Source organism: Coturnix japonica, chromosome 13 (assembly GCF_054131305.1).
Source record: "Coturnix japonica strain WE chromosome 13, WE-NBRP24, whole genome shotgun sequence".
Classification (NCBI taxonomy): domain Eukaryota; kingdom Metazoa; phylum Chordata; class Aves; order Galliformes; family Phasianidae; genus Coturnix; species Coturnix japonica.
In genome coordinates, this window is record NC_140675.1 from 3,086,333 (window position 1) to 3,105,494 (window position 19,162).

The following is a 19,162-nucleotide window of genomic DNA, read 5'->3' on the forward strand; positions in this document are numbered from 1 at the left end:
CTCAATGCTTAGCTTAGATACCTCAATGCTTAGAATCCTCAGTGCTTAGCATCCTCAACGCGTAGAATCCCCAATGCTTAGAAACCTCAATGCTTAGCATCCTCAATCCTTAGTATGCTCTATGCTTCGCTTAGAATCCTCAATGCTTAGAATCCTCAATTCTTAGAATCCTCAATGCTTACAAACCTCAATGCTTAGAAATTTTATTGTTTGAAACCTCATTGCTTAGCATCCCAAATGCTTACAAATCTCAATGCATAGAGGCCTTAAAGCTTAGAAACCTCAAAGTTTAGAAAACTCAATGCGTGGATTAGAATCCTCAATGCTTAGAATCCTCAATGCTTAGAATCCTCCATGCATAGCTTAGAATCCTGAATGCTTAGAATCCTCAATGCTTAGCTTAGAATCCACAATAGATAGAATCCTCAATGCTTCGCATCCTCAATGCTTAGCATAGAAATCTCAATGCTTAGAATCCTCAATACTTAGAATCCTCAATGCTTAGCATCCTCATTGCTTAGCATCCTCATTGCTTAGCTTAGAATCCTCAAAGCACAGAATCCTCACTGCTTAGGAACCTCAATGCTTAGCATCCTCCATGCATTGCTTAGAAACCTCAATGCGCAGAATCCTCATTGCTTAGAAATTTTATTGCTCTGAAACCTCAATGCTTAGCATCCCTAATGCTTACAAACCTCATTGCATAGAGGCCTTAAAGTTTAGAAACAACAAAGATTAGAAAACTCAATGCTTGGCTTAGAATCCTCAATGCTTAGAATCCTCAGTGCTTAGAATCCTCAATGCTTAGCATCCTCAATGCTTAGCATCCTAAAGCTTAGCATCCTCAATTCTTAGCATCCTCAATGCTTAGAATCCTGAATGCTTAGAATCCTCAATGCCTAGTTTAGAATCCTCAATGCTTAGAATCCTCAATGCTTAGAATCCTCACTGCTTAGAATCCTCACTGCTTAGAATCCTCAATGCTTAGAATCCTCAACACTGAGAAACCTCAATACTTAGAATACTCAATGCCAAGCTTAGAAACCTCAATGCTTGGAATCCTCGATGCTTAGAAACCTCATTGCTTAGAAACCTAAATGCTCAACGTAGAATCTTCAATGGTTAGAATCCTCAATGCTTAGAATCCCCAATGATTAGAGCCCTTAATGCTTAGAAACCTCAACGTGTTGCATCCTCACAGCAGAGCTTAGAATCGTCAATACTTAGAATCCTCATTGCTTAGAATCTTCAATGCATAGCTTAGAATCCTGAATGCTTAGAATCCTCAATCCTTAGTATGCTCTATGCTTAGCTTAGAATCCTCAATGCTTAGAATCCTCAATGCTTAAAAACTTCAATGCACAGAATCCTTAATGCTTAGAAACCTCAATACTTAGCATCCTCAGAGCTTAGCTTAGAATCCTCACTTCTTAAAAACCTCAACGCTTATAATCCTCAGTGCTTAGCATCCTCAATGCGTAGAATCCCCAATGCTTAGAAACCTCAATGCTTAGCATCCTCAATCCTTAGTATGCACTATGCTTAGCTTAGAATCCTCAATGCTTAGAATCCTCGATCCTTAGCATGCTCCATGCACTGCTTAGAAACCTCAATGCCTAGAATCCTCATAGCTTAGAATCCTCAACGCTGAGAAATTTTATTCCTTGGAAACCTCAATGCTTAGCATCCCTAATGCTTACAAACCTCAATGTATAGAGGCCTTAATGCTTAGAAACCTCAAAGATTAGAAAACTCAATGCTTGGCTTAGAATCCTCAATGCTTAGAAACCTCAATGCATAGAGTCTTTAATGCTTAGAATCCTCAATACATAGAAACCACAATATTTAGCATCCTCATTGCTTAGAATCCTCAATGCATAGCTTAGAATCCTCAATGCTTAGACTCCTCAATGCTTAAAATAGAATACTCAATAGTTAGAATCCTCAATGCTTCACATCCTCAATGCTTAGCTTAGAAACCTCAACGCGTAAAATCTTCAATGTGTAGAATGGTCATTTCCTAGAATCCTCAATGCAGAGAAACATTATTGCTTAGAAACTTCAATGCTTAAAGTCCTAAATGCTTAGAATCCTCAATGCATAGCTTAGAATCCTCAATGCTTAGAATCCTCAATGCTTAGAATCCTCAATGCTTAGAATCCTCAATGCTTAGCTTAGAATCCTCAAAGCTCAGGATCCTGAATGCTTAGAAACCTCAATGCATAGAGTCATTAATGCTTAGAAACCTCAATAGTTAGCATCCTCAGTGCTTAGCTTAGAATCCTCACTGCTTAGAAACCTCAATGCTTAAAATCCTCAGTGCTTAGCATCCTCAACGCGTAGAATCCCCAATGCTTAGAAACCTCAATGCTTAGCATCCTCAATCCTTAGTATGCTCTATGCTTAGCTTAGAATCATCAATGCTTAGAATCCTCAATGCTTAGCATCCTCCATGCATTTCTTAGAAACCTCAATGCCTTGAATCCTCATTCCTTAGAATCCTCAATGCTGAGAAATTTCATTGCTTTGAAACCACAATGCTTAGCATCCCAAATGCTTACAAACCTCAATGAATAGAGGCCTTAATGCTTAGAAACCTCAAAGATTAGAAAACTCAGTGCTTGGCTTAGAATTCTCAATGCTTAGAATCCTCAATGCTTAGAAACCTCAATGTACAGAGTCCTTAATGCTTAGAAACATCAATACTTAGCATCCTCAGTGCTTAGCTTAGAATACTCACTGCTTTGAAACCTCAATGCTTATAATCCTCAGTGCTTAGAATCCTTAATGCTTCGAATCCTCAATGCTTAAAACAGAATCCTCAATAGTTAGAATCCTCAAAGCTTCACATCCTCAATTCATAGCTTAGAATCCTCAATGCTTAGAATCCTCAATGTTTAGAATCCTCAATGCTTAGAGTCCTCAGTGCTTAGAAACCTCACTACTGAGAAATTTAATTGTTTGAAACCTCATTGTTTAGCATCCCAAATGCTTACAAACCTCAATGCATAGAGGCCTTAATGCTTAGAAACCTCAAAGATTAGAAAACTCAATGCTTGGCTTAGAATCCTCAATGCTTAGAAACCTGAATGCTTAGAATCCTCCACGCATAGCTTAGAATCCTCAATGCTTAGAATCCTCAATGCTTAGCATCCTCAATGCATTGCTCAGAATCCTCAATAGTTAGAATCCTCAATGCTTCGCATCCTCATTACATAGCTTAGAATCCTCAGTGCTTAGAATCGTCAATGCTTAGCATCCTCAATGCTTAGCATCCTCATTGCTTAGCTTAGAATCCTCGGTGCTTAGAAAACTCAATGCTTAGCATCCTCAATGCTTAGCATCCTCAATGCTTAGAATCCTCAATGCTTAGCATCCTCAATGCTTAGCATCCTCATTACATATCTTAGAATCCTCAATGCTTAGAATCCTCAATGCTTAGCATCCTCAATGCTTAGCATCCTCAATGCTTAGCATCCTCATTGCTTTGCTTAGAATCCTCAATGCTTAGAATCCTCAATGCCTAGCTTAGAATCCTCAATGCTTAGAATCCTCAATGCTTAGAATCCTCAATGCTTAGCATCCTCAATGCTTAGCATCCTCATTGCTTAGCTTAGAATCCTCAAAGCTCAGAATCATCACTGCTGAGGAACCTCAAAGCTTAGCATCCTCCATGCATTGCTTAGAATCCTCAATGCTTAGCATCCTCAATGCTTAGCATCCTCATTGCCTAGCATCCTCATTGCTTAGCACCCTCATTGCTTAGCTTAGAATCCTCAATGCTTAGAATCCTCAATGCTTAGCATCCTCAATGCTTAGCATCCTCAATGCTTAGCATCCTCAATGCTTAGTGTCCTCAATGCTTAGCGTCCTCAATGCATAGCGTCCTCAATGCTTAGCGTCCTCAATGCTTAGAATCCTCAATGCTTAGAATCCTCAATGCTTAGAATCCTCAATGCTTAGCATACTCATTGCTTAGGATCCTCATTACTTAGCTTAGAATCCTCAAAGCTCAGAATCCTCACTGCTTAGGAACCTCAATGCTTAGCATCCTCCATGCATTGCTTAGAAACCTCAATGCGTAGAATCCCCATTGCTTAGAAATTTTATTGCTCTGAAACCTCAATGCTTAGCATCCCTAAAGCTTACAAACCTCAGTGCATAGAGGCCTTAATGTTTAGGAACCTTAAAGATTAGGAAACTCAATGCTTGGCTTAGAATCCTCAATGCTTAGAATCCTCAATGCTTAGAATCATCAATGCTTAGAAACCTCAATGCACAGAGTCCTTAATGCTTAGAAACCTCAATACTTAGCATCATCAGTGCTTAGCTTAGAATCCTCACTGCTTAGAAACCTGAATGCTTAGAATCCTCAATGCTTAGAATCCTCAATGCTTAGCTTAGAAACCTCAATGATTAGAATTTTCAATGCTTAACATCCTCAATGCTTAGAATCCTCAATGCGTAGCTTAGAATCCTCAATTCTTAGAATCCTCAATGCTTAGAATCCTCAATGCTTAGAATCCTCAATGCTTAGAATCCTCAATGCTTAGCATCCTCAATGCTTAGCTTAGAATCCTCAAAGCTCAGGATCCTCAATGCTTAGAAACGTCAATGCACAGAGTCCTTAATGCTTAGAAACCTCAATACTTAGCATCATCAGTGCTTAGCTTAGAATCCTCACTGCTTAGAAACCTGAATGCTTAGAATCCTCAATGCTTAGAATCCTCAATGCTTAGCTTAGAAACCTCAATGATTAGAATTTTCAATGCTTACATCCTCAATGCTTAGAATCCTCAATGCATAGCTTAGAATCCTCAATTCTTAGAATCCTCAATGCTTAGAATCCTCAATGCTTAGAATCCTCAATGCTTACCATCCTCAATGCTTAGCATCCTCATTGCTTAGAATCCTCATTGCTTAGCTTAGAATCCTCAAAGCTCAGAATCCTCGGTGCATAGAAACCTCAATGCTTAGCATCCTCAGTGATTAGAATCCTCAATGCTTAGAATCCTCAATGCTTAGAATCCTCAATGCACAGAGTCCATAATGCTTAGAAACCTCAATACTTAGTATCCTCAGTGCTTAGCTTAGAATCCTCACTACTTAGAAACCTGAATGCTTAGAATCCTCAATGCTTAGCATCCTCATTGCTTAGCATCCTCATTGCTTAGCTTAGAATCCTCAAAGCTCAGAATCCTCACTGCTTAGGAACCTCAATGCTTAGCATCCTCCATGCATTGCTTAGAAACCTCAATGCGTAGAATCCCCATTGCTTAGAAATTTTATTGCTCTGAAACCTCAATGCTTAGCATCCCTAATGCTTTCAAACCTCAGTGCATAGAGGCCTTAATATTTAGAAACCTCAAAGATTAGAAAAGTCAATGCTTGGCTTAGAATCCTCAATGCTTAGAATCCTCAATGCCTAGCTAAGAATCCTCAATGCTTAGAATCCTCAATGCTTAGAATCCTCAATGCCTAGAAACCTCAATGCACAGAGTCCTTAATGTTTAGAAACCTCAATACTTAGCATCCTCAGTGCTTAGCTTAGAATCCTCACTGCATAGAAACCTGAATGCTTAGAATCCTCAATGCTTAGAATCATCAATGCTTAGCTTAGAAACCTCAATGCTAAGAATCCTCAATGCTTAACATCCTCAATGATTAGAATCCTCAATGCATAGCTTAGAATCATCAATGCTTAGAATCCTCAATGCTTCGAATCCTCAATGCTTAGCTTTGAATCCTCAAAGCTCAGGATCCTCAATGCTTACAAACCTCAATGCATAGAGGCCTTAATGCTTAGAAACCTCAAAGATTAGAAAACTGAATGCTTGGCTTAGAATCCTCAATGCTTAGAATCCTCAATGCTTCGCATCCTCAATGCTTACCTTAGAAACCTCAATACTTAGAATCCTCAATGTTTAGCATCCTCATTACATAGCTTAGAATCCTCAATGCTTAGAATCCTCAATGCTTAGCATCCTCAAATCTTAGAATCCTCAATGCTTACCATCCTCAATGCTTAGCATCCTCAATGCTTCGCTTAGAATCCTCAAAGCTCAGGATCCTCAATGCTTAGAAACCTCAATACACAGAGTCCTTAATGCTTAGAAACCTCAATGCTTAGAATCCTCAGTGCTTAGCATCCTCAACGCGTAGAATCCCCAATGCTTAGAAACCTCAATGCTTAGCATCCTCAATCCTTAGTATGCTCTATTCTTAGCTTAGAATCCTCAATGCTTAGAATCCTCAATGCTTACAAACTTCAATGCTGAGAAATTTTATTTTTTGAAACCTCATTGCTTAGAATCTTCAATGCTTACAAACCTGAATGCATAGAGGCCTTAATGCTTAGAAACCTCAAAGATTAGAAAATTCAATGCTTGGCTTAGAATCTTCATAGCTTAGAATCCTCAGTGCTATGAATCCTCCATGCATTGCTTAGAATCCTCAATAGTTAGAATCCTCAATGCTTCGCATCCTCAATGCTTAGCTTAGAAACCTCAATACTTAGAATCCTCAATGCTTAGCATCCTCATTGCATAGCTTAGAATCCTCAATGCCTAGCATCCTCAATGCTTAGCATCCTCATTGCTTAGCATCCTCATTGCTTAGCTTAGAATTCTCAATGCTTAGCATCCTCAATGCTTAGCATCCTCAATGCTTAGCGTCCTCAATGCTTAGCGTCCTCAATGCTTAGCGTCTTCAATGCTTAGCGTCCTCAATGCTTAGCATCCTCAATGCTTTGCTTAGAAACCTCAATGCTTAGAATCCTCAATGGTTAGAATCCTCAATGCTTAGAATCCTCAATGCTTAGAATGCTCAATGCTTAGAATGCTTAGCATCCTCAATGCTTAGCATACTCATTGCTTAGCATCCTCATTGCTTAGCTTAGAATCCTCAATGCTTAGAATCCTCAATGCATAGCATCCTCAATGCTTAGCATCCTCAATGCTTAGAATCCTCAATGCTTTGCTTAGAAACCTCAATGCTTAGAATCCTCAATGCTTAGAATCCTCAATGCTTAGAATCCTCCATGCATTGCTTAGAATCCTCAATAGTTAGAATCCTCAATGCTTAGCATCCTCAATGCTTAGCATCCTCAATGCTTAGCATCCTCAATGCTTTGCATCCTCAATGATTAGCATCCTCAATGCTTAGCATCCTCAATGTTTTGCTTAGAAACCTCAATGCTTAGAATCCTCAATGCTTAGAATCCTCAATGCCTAGCTTAGCATCCTCAATGCTTAGAATCCTCAATGCTTAGAATCCTCAATGCTTAGAATCCTCAATGCTTAGCATCCTCAATGCTTAGCATCCTCAATGCTTAGCATCCTCAATACTTGGCATCCTCAATGCTTAGCATCATCAATGCTTAGCTTAGAAACCTCAGTGCTTAGAATCCTCAATGCTTAGAATCCTCAATGCTTAGAATCCTCAATGCCTAGATTAGAATACTCAATGCTTAGAATCCTCAATGCTTAGAATCCTCAATGCTTAGCATCCTCAATGCTTAGAATCCTCAATGCTTAGCATCCTCAATGCATAGAATCCTCAATGCTTAGCATCCTCAACGCGTAGAATCCCCAATGCTTAGAAACCTCAATGCTTAGCATCTTCAATCCTTAGTATGCTCTATGCTTAGCTTAGAATCCTCAATGCTTAGAATCCTCAATGCTTAGAATCCTCAATGCTTAGAATCCTCAATGCTTAGAATCCTCCATGCATTGCTTAGAATCCTCAATAGTTAGAATCCTCAATGCTTCGCATCCTCAATGCTTAGCTTAGAATCCTCAATGCTTAGAAACCTCAATGCTTAGAATCCTCAATGGTTAGAATCCTCAATGCTTAGAATCCTCAATGCTTAGAATCCTCAATGCTTAGAATGCTTAGCATCCTCAATGCTTAGCATACTCATTGCTTAGCATCCTCATTGCTTAGCTTAGAATCCTCAAAGCTCAGAATCCTTACTGCTTAGGAACCTCAATGCTTAGCATCCTCCATGCATTGCTTAGAAACCTCAATTCGTAAAATCCCCATTGCTTAGAAATTTTATTGCTCTGAAACCTCAATGCTTAGCATCCCTAATGCTTACAAACCTCAGTGCATAGTGGCCTTAATGTTTAGAAACGTCAAAGATTAGAAAACCCAATGCTTGGCTTAGAATCCCCAATGCTTAGAATCCACAATGCCTAGCTTAGAATCCTCAATGCTTAGAATCCTCAATGCTTAGAATCCTCAATGCTTAGAAACCTCAATGCACAGAGTCCTTAATGCTTAGAAACCTCAATACGTAGCATCCTCAGTGCTTAGCTTAGAATCCTCACTGCTTAGAAACCTGAATGCTTAGAATCCTCAATGCTTAGAATCCTCAATGCTTAGCTTAGAAACCACAATGCTTAGAGTCCTCAATGCGTAGCATCCTCAATGCTTAGAATCCTCAATGCATAGCTTAGAATCCTCAATTCTTAGAATCCTCAATGCTTAGAATCCTCAATGCTTAGAATCCTCAATGCTTAGCATCCTCAATGCTTAGCATCCTCAATGCTTAGCATCCTCAATGCATAGAATCCTCAATGCTTAGCATTCTCAATGCTTAGAATCCTCAGTGCTTAGCATCCTCAAAGCTTAGAATCCTCAAAGCTTAGCATCCTCAATGCTTAGAATCCTCAATGCTTAGCATCCTCAATGCTTAGAATCCTCAATGCTTAGAATCTTCAACGCTTCGAATCCTCAATGCTTAGAATCCTCAATGCTTAGAATCCTCAATGCACAGAGTCCTTAATGCTTAGAAACCTCAATACTTAGCATCCTCAGTGCTTAGCTTAGAATCCTCTCTGCTTAGAAACCTGAATGCTTAGAAACCTCAATGCTTAACATCCTCAATGCTTAGCATCCTCAATGCTTAGCATCCTCAATGCTTAGAATCCTCAATGCTTAGAATCCTCAATGCTTAGCATCCTCAATGCATAGAATCCTCAATGCTTAGCATCCTCAATGCTTAGCTTAGAATCCTCAAAGCTCAGGATCCTCAATGCTTAGAAACCTCAAGGCACAGAGTCCTTAATGCTTAGAAACCTCAATACTTAGCATCCTCAGTGCTTAGCTTAGAATCCTCACTGCTTAGAAACCTCAATGCTTAGAATCCTCAATGCTTAGAATCCTCAATGCTTAGCTTAGAATCCAAAAAGCTCAGGATCCTCAATGCTTACAAACCTCAATGCATATAGGCCTTAATGCTTAGAAACCTCAAAGATTAGAAAACTGAATGCTTGGCTTAGAATCTTCAATGCTTAGAATCCTCAATGCTTCGCATCCTCAATGCTTAGCTTAGAAACCTCAATACTTAGTGTCCTCAATGCTTAGCGTCCTCAATGCTTAGCGTCCTCAATGCTTAGAATCCTCAATGCTTAGCATCCTCAATGCTTAGCATCCTCATTGCTTAGCATCCTCATTGCTTAGCTTAGAATCCTCAAAGCTCAGAATCCTCGGTGCATAGAAACCTCAATGCTTAGCATCCTCAATGCTTAGCATCCTCAATGCTTAGAATCCTCAATGCTTAGCATCCTCAATGCTTAGCATCCTCAATGCTTAGAATCCTCAAAGCTTAGAATCCTAAATGCTTAGAATCCTCAATGCTTAGCATCCTCAATGCTTAGCTTAGAAAACTCAATGCTTAGAATCCTCAATGCTTAGAAACCTCAATGCACAGGGTCCTTAATGCTTAGAAACCTCAATACTTAGCATCCTCAATGCTTAGCTTAGAAACCTCAATGCTTAGAATTCTCAATGCTTAACATCCTCAATGTTTAGAATCCTCAATGCATAGCTTAGAATCCTCAATGCTTAGAATCCTCAATGCTTAGAATCCTCAATGCTTAGCAACCTCAATGCTTAGCATCCTCAATGCCTAGAATCCTCAATGCTTAGCTTAGAAACCTCAATGCTTAGAATCCTCAATGCTTAGAATCCTCAATGCTTAGAATCCTCAATGCTTAGCATCCTCAATGCATAGCATCCTCAATGCTTAGCATCCTCAATGCTTAGCATCCTCAATGCTTCCCACCCTCAATGCTTACCATCCTCAATGCTTACCATCCTCAATGCTTAGCATCCTCAATGCTTGGCATCCTCAATGCTTAGCATCCTCAATGCTTAGCTTAGAAACCTCAATGCTTAGAATCCTCAATGCTTAGAATCCTCAATGCTTAGCATCCTCAATGCTTGGCTTAGAATCCTCAATGCTTAGCATCCTCAATGCTTAGAATCCTCAATGCTTAGCATCCTCAATGCGTAGAATCCTCAATGCTTAGAATCCTCAATGCTTTGCTTAGAAACCTCAATGCTTAAAATCCTCAATGCTTAGAATCCTCAATGCCTAGATTAGAATCCTCAATGCTTAGATTCCTCAATGCTTAGAATCCTCAATGCTTAGCATCCCCAATGCTTAGAATCCTCAATTCTTAGAATCCTCAATGATTAACATCCTCAATGCTTAGCATCCTCAATGCTTAGCATTCTCAGTGCTTTGAATCCTCAATTCTTAGCATCCTGAATGCTTAGCATCCTCAATGCTTAGCTTAGAAAACTCAATACTTAGAATCCTCAATGCTTAACAGCCTCAATGCTTAGCATCCTCAAAGCATATCTTAGAATCCTCAAAGCTCAGGATCCTCAATGCTTAGAAACCTCAATGCATAGAGACCTTAATGCTTAGAAACCTCAAAGATTAGAAAACTCAACGCTTGGCTTAGAATCCTCAATGCTTAGAATCCTCAATGCTTAGAATCCTCCATGCATAGTTTAGAATCCTCAATGCTTAGAATCCTCAATGCTTAGCATCCTCCATGCATTGCTTAGAATCCACACTAGTTAGAATCCTCAATGCTTCGCATCCTCAATGCTTAGCTTAGAAACCTCAATGCTTAGAATCCTCAATGCCTGGCATCCTCAATGCTTAGCATCCTCAATACTTAGCATCCTCATTGCTTAGCATCCTCATTGCTTAGCTTAGAATCCTCAAAGCTCAGAATCCTCACTGCTTAGGAACCTCAATGCTTAGCATCCTCCATGCATTGCTTAGAAACCTCAATGCGCAGAATCCTCATTGCTTAGAAATTTTATTGCTCTGAAACCTCAATGCTTAGCAACCCTAATGCTTACAAACCTCATTGTATAGAGGCCTTAATGTTTAGAAACAACAAAGATTAGAAAACTCAATGCTTGGCTTAGAATCCTCAATGCTTAGAATCCTCAATGCTTAGAATCCTCAATGCTTAGCATCCTCAATGCTTAGAATCCTCAATGCTTAGCATCCTCAATGCTTAGAATCCTCAATGCTTAGAATCCTCAATGCTTAGCATCCTCAATGCTTAGCATCCTCAATGCTTAGAATCCTCAATGCTTAGCGTCCTCAAATCTTAGAATCCTCAATGCTTAGCATCCTCAATGCTTAGCATCCTCAATGCTTAGAATCCTCAATGCTTAGCATCCTCAATGCTTAGCATCCTCAATGCTTAGAATCCTCAATGCTTAGCTTAGAAACCTCAATGCTTAGAATCCTCAATGCTTAGAATCCTCAATGCTTAGAATCCTCAATGCCTAGATTAGAATCCTCAATGCTTAGAATCCTCAATGCTTAGAATCCTCAATGCTTAGAATCCTCAATGCTTAGCTTAGAAAACTCAATGCTTAGAATCCTCAATGCTTAGAAACCTCAATGCACAGAGTCCTTAATGCTTAGAAACCTCAATACTTAGCATCCTCAATGCTTAGCTTAGAATCCTCACTGCTTAGAAACCTGAATACTTAGAATCCTCAATGCTTAGAATCATCAATGCTTAGCATAGAAACCTCAATGCTTAGAATTCTCAATGCTTAACATCCTCAATGTTTAGAATCCTCAGTGCATAGCATAGAATCCTCTATGCTTAGAATCCTCAATGCTTAGCATCCTCAATGCTTAGCATCCTCAATGCCTAGAATCCTCAATGCTTAGCTTAGAAACCTCAATGCTTAGAATCCTCAATGCTTAGAATCCTCAATGCTTAGAATCCTCAATGCTTAGCATCCTCAATGCTTAGCTTAGAAAACTCAATGCTTAGCATCCTCAATGCTTAACGGCCTCAATGCTTAGCATCCTCAATGCTTAGCATCCTCATTGCTTAGAAACCTCAATGCACAGAGTCCTTAATGCTTAGAAACCTCAATACTTAGCATCCTCAGTGCTTAGCTTAGAATCCTTTGCTTAGAAAAATCAATGCTTAGAATCCTCAGTGCTTAGCATCCTCAACGCGTAGAATGCCCAATGCTTAGAAACCTCAATGCTTAGAATCCCCAATGCATACAAACCTCAATGCTGAGAAATTTTATTATTTGAAACCTCATTGCTTAGCATCCCTAAATGCATAGATGTCTTAATGCTTAGAAACCTCAAAGATTAGAAAAATCAATGCTTGGCTTAGAATCCTCAATGCTTAGAATCCCCAATGCTTAGAATCCTCAATGCTTAGCATCCTCCATGCATTGCTTAGAATCCTCAATAGGTAGAATTTTCAATGTTTAGAATCCTCATTACATAGCTTAGAATCCTCAATGCTTAGAATCCTCAATGCTTAGAATCCTTGTCATGGTTTTGTAATTTTGTAATTTTGCTATCAGTATTCCACATCATAACATCATGTCAAGTATGGATACTTCTGTTGAATGTGCAGTCCACAGAAGAAGACTACATATCCCAGAGAACAACAGGAGTAACAATAAGTCACGGGACCAGGACTCTATATAATCTCGTTCCCAGGCTGGAGTGCCCTCCTTCTTCTCTCGAACTTCTCGGAGAGTGGGAAGCGTTCCAGCCGTGTCGCCTAGAGTTCACAGTAGGCCTCTCGGTTTTCGGAGACTCTCTCTCTCTGTTTCGTTCGATTTTGTTAGCCTTAATTATATTATATTGTGTTATCTTGTATTTCGATATCATATTTAGTAAAATAGGTTTTTCCTCCTTAGATTGTCGCTGTTTTATCCCACTCCCCTTTTCCCCCTCCTTTCCGGGCCCCGGGGGGGGGCGTGGGGTGGCTTCCCCTGTCACGAGCATAGGTAAATCTAAGTAACCCGTGACAGATTTTTTGGTGGAGAATGTGGGCATAGAGCTTTTTAGCTTTTAGAACAACTCTCTCTTTGCTCTTAAAGAGCTTCGTTACGGGAGTGTTGGGAGTGTTATCTTTCCGTAGCTGCTCACGGAGAACGTGACCTTGAAATACCAGACAAATTGTCAACATTAAGGGCTGCTGTACATTCTCAGCACTGCTATCTAACTTTTGTGTAGAAAACAAAGGGATTTCTTTCTCCCTTAGAGCAAAGCTAGCTAGTTCTGACTTTTACAGAGCCTGCCAGCTATGAATCCACTCTTCATCCCAGTTGCTCTGTTTAAGGGATTGAAAGCAATTATGATCTTCTTAAAGTATTGGTCAACTATTAACACCATAATTTGGTGTTGTGGAATTGTGCAGATATATAGCCTAGTAAGGTGGATACTGATGGAGACACCTGCCTGGTACTTTTACGAGATGTGGTATGGTCAGAATTTTGGCATCTACACCCCAGATGGAATTGTGAATCTTACTAACACTTGCATCCCAGATGAAACAGGCAATTTTACAAATACTTGCATCCCAGATGGAACAGGCAATTTTACAAACACCACCATGTTTAATTCATTGTACAGGCTAAATAAACCCTTTTTATTTAGGTTGTACTCTCAGATTTCCACACGCTTTTCAATAACTGAGATAGGGTTCATACTTGCATTCATGTTATCACTATCAATGCATGCATATATGTTCCTATGCATTCGTTCTATGCGGAAGTCTCCTCCAGAACCAGAGAATGATGACTGGCAGGGAATATGGAAAGGTTTAGGAAAAGTCTTAGAAGCATGGGGACCCGCAGTGTCATGGGATTTCACTCTTGAACACCTAAGGGACCCTAAGAAATTAAGTGAGTATTTGGGTCAGAGATCTAAGGAGGTAAACCTTATGTGGGGTTTGGCTTATGCATACCGTGCTTTGTATCATACTATTCTGGAGAGAGAGAGTTTCCGATCTGAGATTCAAGCCCAAGTTAATTCTGATCAGTCACAGGAGGCATCAGTAGCAATATCAGTTGCCCCTGTGGAAGGCAAGAAATGGAAACGGGTGTCCATGCGTCTAGAACGAAAAGAAGGAGAAGCACAGGGGGGGCCAGCAGAAGACCCAGGTGCCGGGCATGGAGCAGTACCGAAAAAAGCAAAGGCAAAAACCAAGAGGCATGAAGAAGAGACTGATGATGAGGAGGAAATCACCTATTGTCGACCTCTGAAGCTGACTGAAATCCAAGGCTCAAGAAAGGAGTTCACACGGCGTCAAGATGAAGGTATCCTTGCTTGGTTGCTTCGCTGCTGGGACAACGGGGCCAACAGCTTGTCTCTAGATGGTAATGAAGCTCGCCAACTAGGAAGCATTGCCCAAGATGCAGGTATCGACAGAGGGATTAGCAGATGTTCGGATGGAGCTGCTACTCTCTGGTTGCGGCTGTTAGAAGCCGTGAGAGAAAGGTACCCCTATAAGGATGCTTTGAAGCCTAAATTTGATAGTTGGAATACCGTCCAAAAAGGTATTCAGCGCCTGAGGGAATTGGCCATGGCGAAAATGTTGTACAGCCCTGATCCAAGCGAACTTGACCCAGAGAGAGTGAGGGCCGATCCTGACATGTGGCAGAAAATCACAAGTACAGCACCAGAGAGAATGGCACAGTCATTGGTAACAGGTTCTAAAGGATTCGTGGACAGATGGCCCCGAGTTGTTGAGCTGATTATAATGCTTCAAACCACCGATCAGCAGCTCCCCCAACTGCATGCCGCAGTTTCTGCCATCTCACGGCTAGAAAACCGAGTAGATGAAATGTGCAAGAAATTGTTTCCATCAACTAATTGTAATGATCCCGTAACAGTATCAGAAACAACTGATGAAGGTCAATCCTCGTACGGGCCACCAGGTCTAATGAAGGATCTGATCAAACTAGTCCAGTCCTACTCCCCACCTGCATCATCAAAAGTCTCAGCTGTTAAACGCACACGCTTCCCAGCTCGAGCAAAGAACAACAGTACGATTGCACCGCGTGTTTCCATGTGGCGCTACCTACGTGACCGTGGAGAAGACATGAGGAAGTGGCATGATCAGCCCACGTCTGCACTACGAGCACGGGTGAAAGAACTACTAGACATACCAACCACCAGTGGAGTTGCTCCAGTCATCACAGGTAACCAATAGAGGGGCCCTGCCCTCAGTCAGGGGAGGGAAAGGGATAATAGAGTTTATTGGACTGTGTGGATTCGATGGCCTGGCACATCAGAACCACAGAAATATAAGGCACTGGTGGATACCGGTGCACAGTGCACCCTAATGCCCTCCAGTCATGAAGGGACAGAATCAATCCATATTTCTGGAGTGACTGGGGGCTCTCAAGAATTGACTGTGCTGGAGGCTGAAATAAGCCTCACTGGCAAAGACTGGCAAAAACATCCTATTGTGACTGGCCCAGGGGCTCCATGTATACTGGGTATTGATTACCTCAGAAGGGGGCATTTCAAGGATCCTAAGGGGTATCGATGGGCCTTTGGGATAGCTGCTGTAGACATGGACAACATTAAGCAGCTGTCTGTTTTGCCTGGCCTGTCAGAGGACCCGTCTGTTGTGGGGCTGCTACGAGTAAAAGAGCAGCAGGTACCGATTGCTACAAAGACAGTGCACAGACGGCAGTATCGCACCAACAGGGATTCCTTGCTTCCCATTCATGATTTGATTCGCCAGTTGGAGAATCAGGGAGTGATCAGTAAAACTCACTCACCTTTTAACAGTCCCATATGGCCAGTGCGTAAAGCCAGTGGAGAATGGAGGCTGACAGTAGACTACCGTGGCCTGAATGAGGTCACACCCCCATTGAGCGCTGCTGTGCCGGACATGTTGGAACTCCAGTACGAGCTGGAGTCAAAAGCAGCCAAATGGTATGCCACTATTGACATTGCCAATGCCTTCTTCTCTATTCCTTTGGCCGCAGAATGCAAGCCACAGTTTGCCTTCACCTGGAGGGGCATTCAGTATACGTGGAACCGTTTGCCCCAGGGGTGGAAACACAGCCCAACCATTTGCCATGGGTTGGTCCAAACTGTACTGGAACAGGGTGGTGCTCCTGAACACCTGCAGTACATTGATGACATTGTTGTGTGGGGCGATACAGCAGAAGAAGTTTTTACAAAAGGAGAGCAGATAATCCGGATTCTTCTACAAGCTGGCTTTGCTATTAAGCGAAGCAAAGTAAAAGGACCTGCCCAGGAAATTCAGTTCTTAGGTATAAAGTGGCAGGATGGACGTCGTCACATCCCAGCAGATGTGATCGACAAAATCACTGCCATGTCTCCACCAACTAGCAAGAAAGAGACACAATCTTTCCTGGGTGCAGTGGGCTTTTGGAGGATGCACATTCCAAACTACAGCCTCATTGTAAGCCCCCTTTATCAGGTAACGCGGAAGAAGAATGATTTTGCATGGGGCCCTGAGCAGCAGCAGGCTTTTGAACAGATTAAACAAGAGATAGCCCGTGCTGTAGCCCTGGGGCCAGTACGGACTGGACAGGATGTAAAGAACATCCTCTATACTGCTGCTGGAGAGAAAGGCCCCACTTGGAGTTTGTGGCAAAGAGCCTCAGGAGAGACCCGAGGCCGACCCCTGGGATTCTGGAGTCGATCATATAAGGGGTCTGAAGAGTGCTACACTCCAACTGAGAAGGAGATCTTAGCCGCGTATGAGGGGGTTCGGGCTGCTTCCGAAGTAGTCGGGACTGAAACACAGCTCCTTTTGGCACCTCGACTGCCAGTGCTGAACTGGATGTTCAAAGGACAGGTTCCCTCCACCCATCATGCTACCGATGTCACCTGGAGCAAGTGGATTACGCTGATTACACAGCGAGCGCGAATGGGAAACCTCAATCGTCCAGGAATCCTAGAGGTAATCATGGACTGGCCTGAAGATAAAAAGTTTGGAACATCACCAGCAGAAGAGGTATCACGTGCTAAAGAGGCCCCACCATACAACGAATTACCAGAAAATGAAAAGAAATATGCCCTATTCACTGACGGATCATGTCGCATTGTAGGGAAGCATCGCAAATGGAAAGCTGCTGTGTGGAGCCCCACACGACAGGTTGCAGAGGCCACTGAAGGTAAGGGAGAATCAAGTCAGTTTGCAGAGGTAAAAGCTGTCCAGCTGGCCTTAGATGTTGCTGAACGGGAGAGGTGGCCAATGCTGTATCTTTATACTGACTCATGGATGGTGGCAAATGCCTTATGGGGGTGGTTACAGCGGTGGGAACAAAATAACTGGCAACGGAGGGGAAAATCTGTTTGGGCCGCTGAACTATGGAAGGACATTGTTTCCCGAACAAAGAATATGGTTGTAAAGGTGCGTCATGTGGATGCACATGTGCCCAAAAGTCGGGCTTCTGAAGAACAACAAAACAACCATCAGGTAGATAAAGCTGCCAAAATTGAGGTGGCTCAAATTGACTTGGACTGGCAGAATAAGGGTGAATTATTTCTAGCTCGATGGGCTCATGAGACCTCAGGTCATCAAGGAAGAGACGCGACATATAAGTGGGCCAGAGACCGAGGGGTGGACTTAACCATGGACGCTATTGCGCAGATTATTCATGATTGTGAAACATGTGCCATAATTAAACAAGCCAGAAGGATGAAACCTCTCTGGGAGGAAGGGCGATGGCAAAAGTATAAATATGGGGAGGCGTGGCAGGTTGATTATATCACCTTGCCACGATCTCGCAGTGGTAAGTGTTATGTACTCACTATGGTAGAGGCAACCACTGGGTGGCTTGAAACATACGCAGTACCCCATGCTACTGCTCGAAACACCATATTAGGTCTTGAGAAACAAGTCCTGTGGCGACATGGCACCCCAGAAAGAATTGAATCTGATAATGGGACACATTTCAAAAATTCTCTTATAAATACTTGGGCCAAAGATCATGGCATTGAGTGGATTTATCATATTCCCTACCATGCACCAGCTTCTGGTAAAATTGAACGATATAATGGGTTGTTGAAAACTATGTTGAAAGCAATGGGTGGTGGAACATTTAAGCACTGGGAGAAGAATCTGGCAGAAGCCACTTGGTTGGTCAATACTAGAGGATCTGTCAATCGTGATGGTCCTAGTCAATCTAGCCCCCTACACACTGTAGAAGGAGATAAGGTCCCTGTTATACATGTAAAGAACATGTTGGGAAAAGCTGTTTGGGTCCTTCCAGCTTCTGGAAAGGGCAAACCTATCCGTGGAACTGTCTTTGCCCAGGGACCTGGGTGCACTTGGTGGGTAATGCAGAAGGATGGGGATGTTCAATGTGTGCCACAAGGGAATTTGATGCTGGGGGAATGCAGTCAATAATTTTATGTATCTATATATATATATATATGTTTGCATGTGTAGTGTATTTTAGTTATTATAGTTGTACATTTAGTTATGTTACATGCAATTCTACTATTTAGCTATCACAATTTTACATACGTGTATATATATGTATATATTAACCATGATGTAATAATGTAGAATAAGGGGTGGAATGTCATGGTTTTGTAATTTTGTAATTTTGTTATCAGTATTCCACATCATAACATCATGTCAAGTATGGATACTTCTGTTGAATGTGCAGTCCACAGAAGAAGACTACATATCCCAGAGAACAACAGGAGTAACAATAAGTCACGGGACCAGGACTCTATATAATCTCGTTCCCAGGCTGGAGTGCCCTCCTTCTTCTCTCGAACTTCTCGGAGAGTGGGAAGCGTTCCAGCCGTGTCGCCTAGAGTTCACAGTAGGCCTCTCGGTTTTCGGAGACTCTCTCTCTCTGTTTCGTTCGATTTTGTTAGCCTTAATTATATTATATTGTGTTATCTTGTATTTCGATATCATATTTAGTAAAATAGGTTTTTCCTCCTTAGATTGTCGCTGTTTTATCCCACTCCCCTTTTCCCCCTCCTTTCCGGGCCCCGGGGGGGGGCGTGGGGTGGCTTCCCCTGTCACGGGCATAGGTAAATCTAAGTAACCCGTGACAATCC

General features: G+C 41.8%; 2 protein-coding genes across 2 annotated transcripts in view; one reads left to right on the plus strand and one right to left on the minus strand.

Annotated features, from left to right (window-relative positions):
• Nucleotides 1-19,162, minus strand: part of LOC146758588 (cytosolic carboxypeptidase 4-like) — a 242,004-nt gene that overhangs the window by 117,058 nt on the left and 105,784 nt on the right. The window lies entirely within an intron of this gene.
• Nucleotides 12,630-19,118, plus strand: LOC146758590 (uncharacterized). The gene is made up of 2 exons (XM_085514566.1): nucleotides 12,630-15,294; nucleotides 16,093-19,118. The coding sequence occupies exons 1-2, from the start codon at nucleotides 13,395-13,397 to the stop codon at nucleotides 18,489-18,491; spliced, it is 4,299 nt and encodes a 1,432-aa protein (XP_085370692.1). The 5' UTR covers nucleotides 12,630-13,394; the 3' UTR covers nucleotides 18,492-19,118.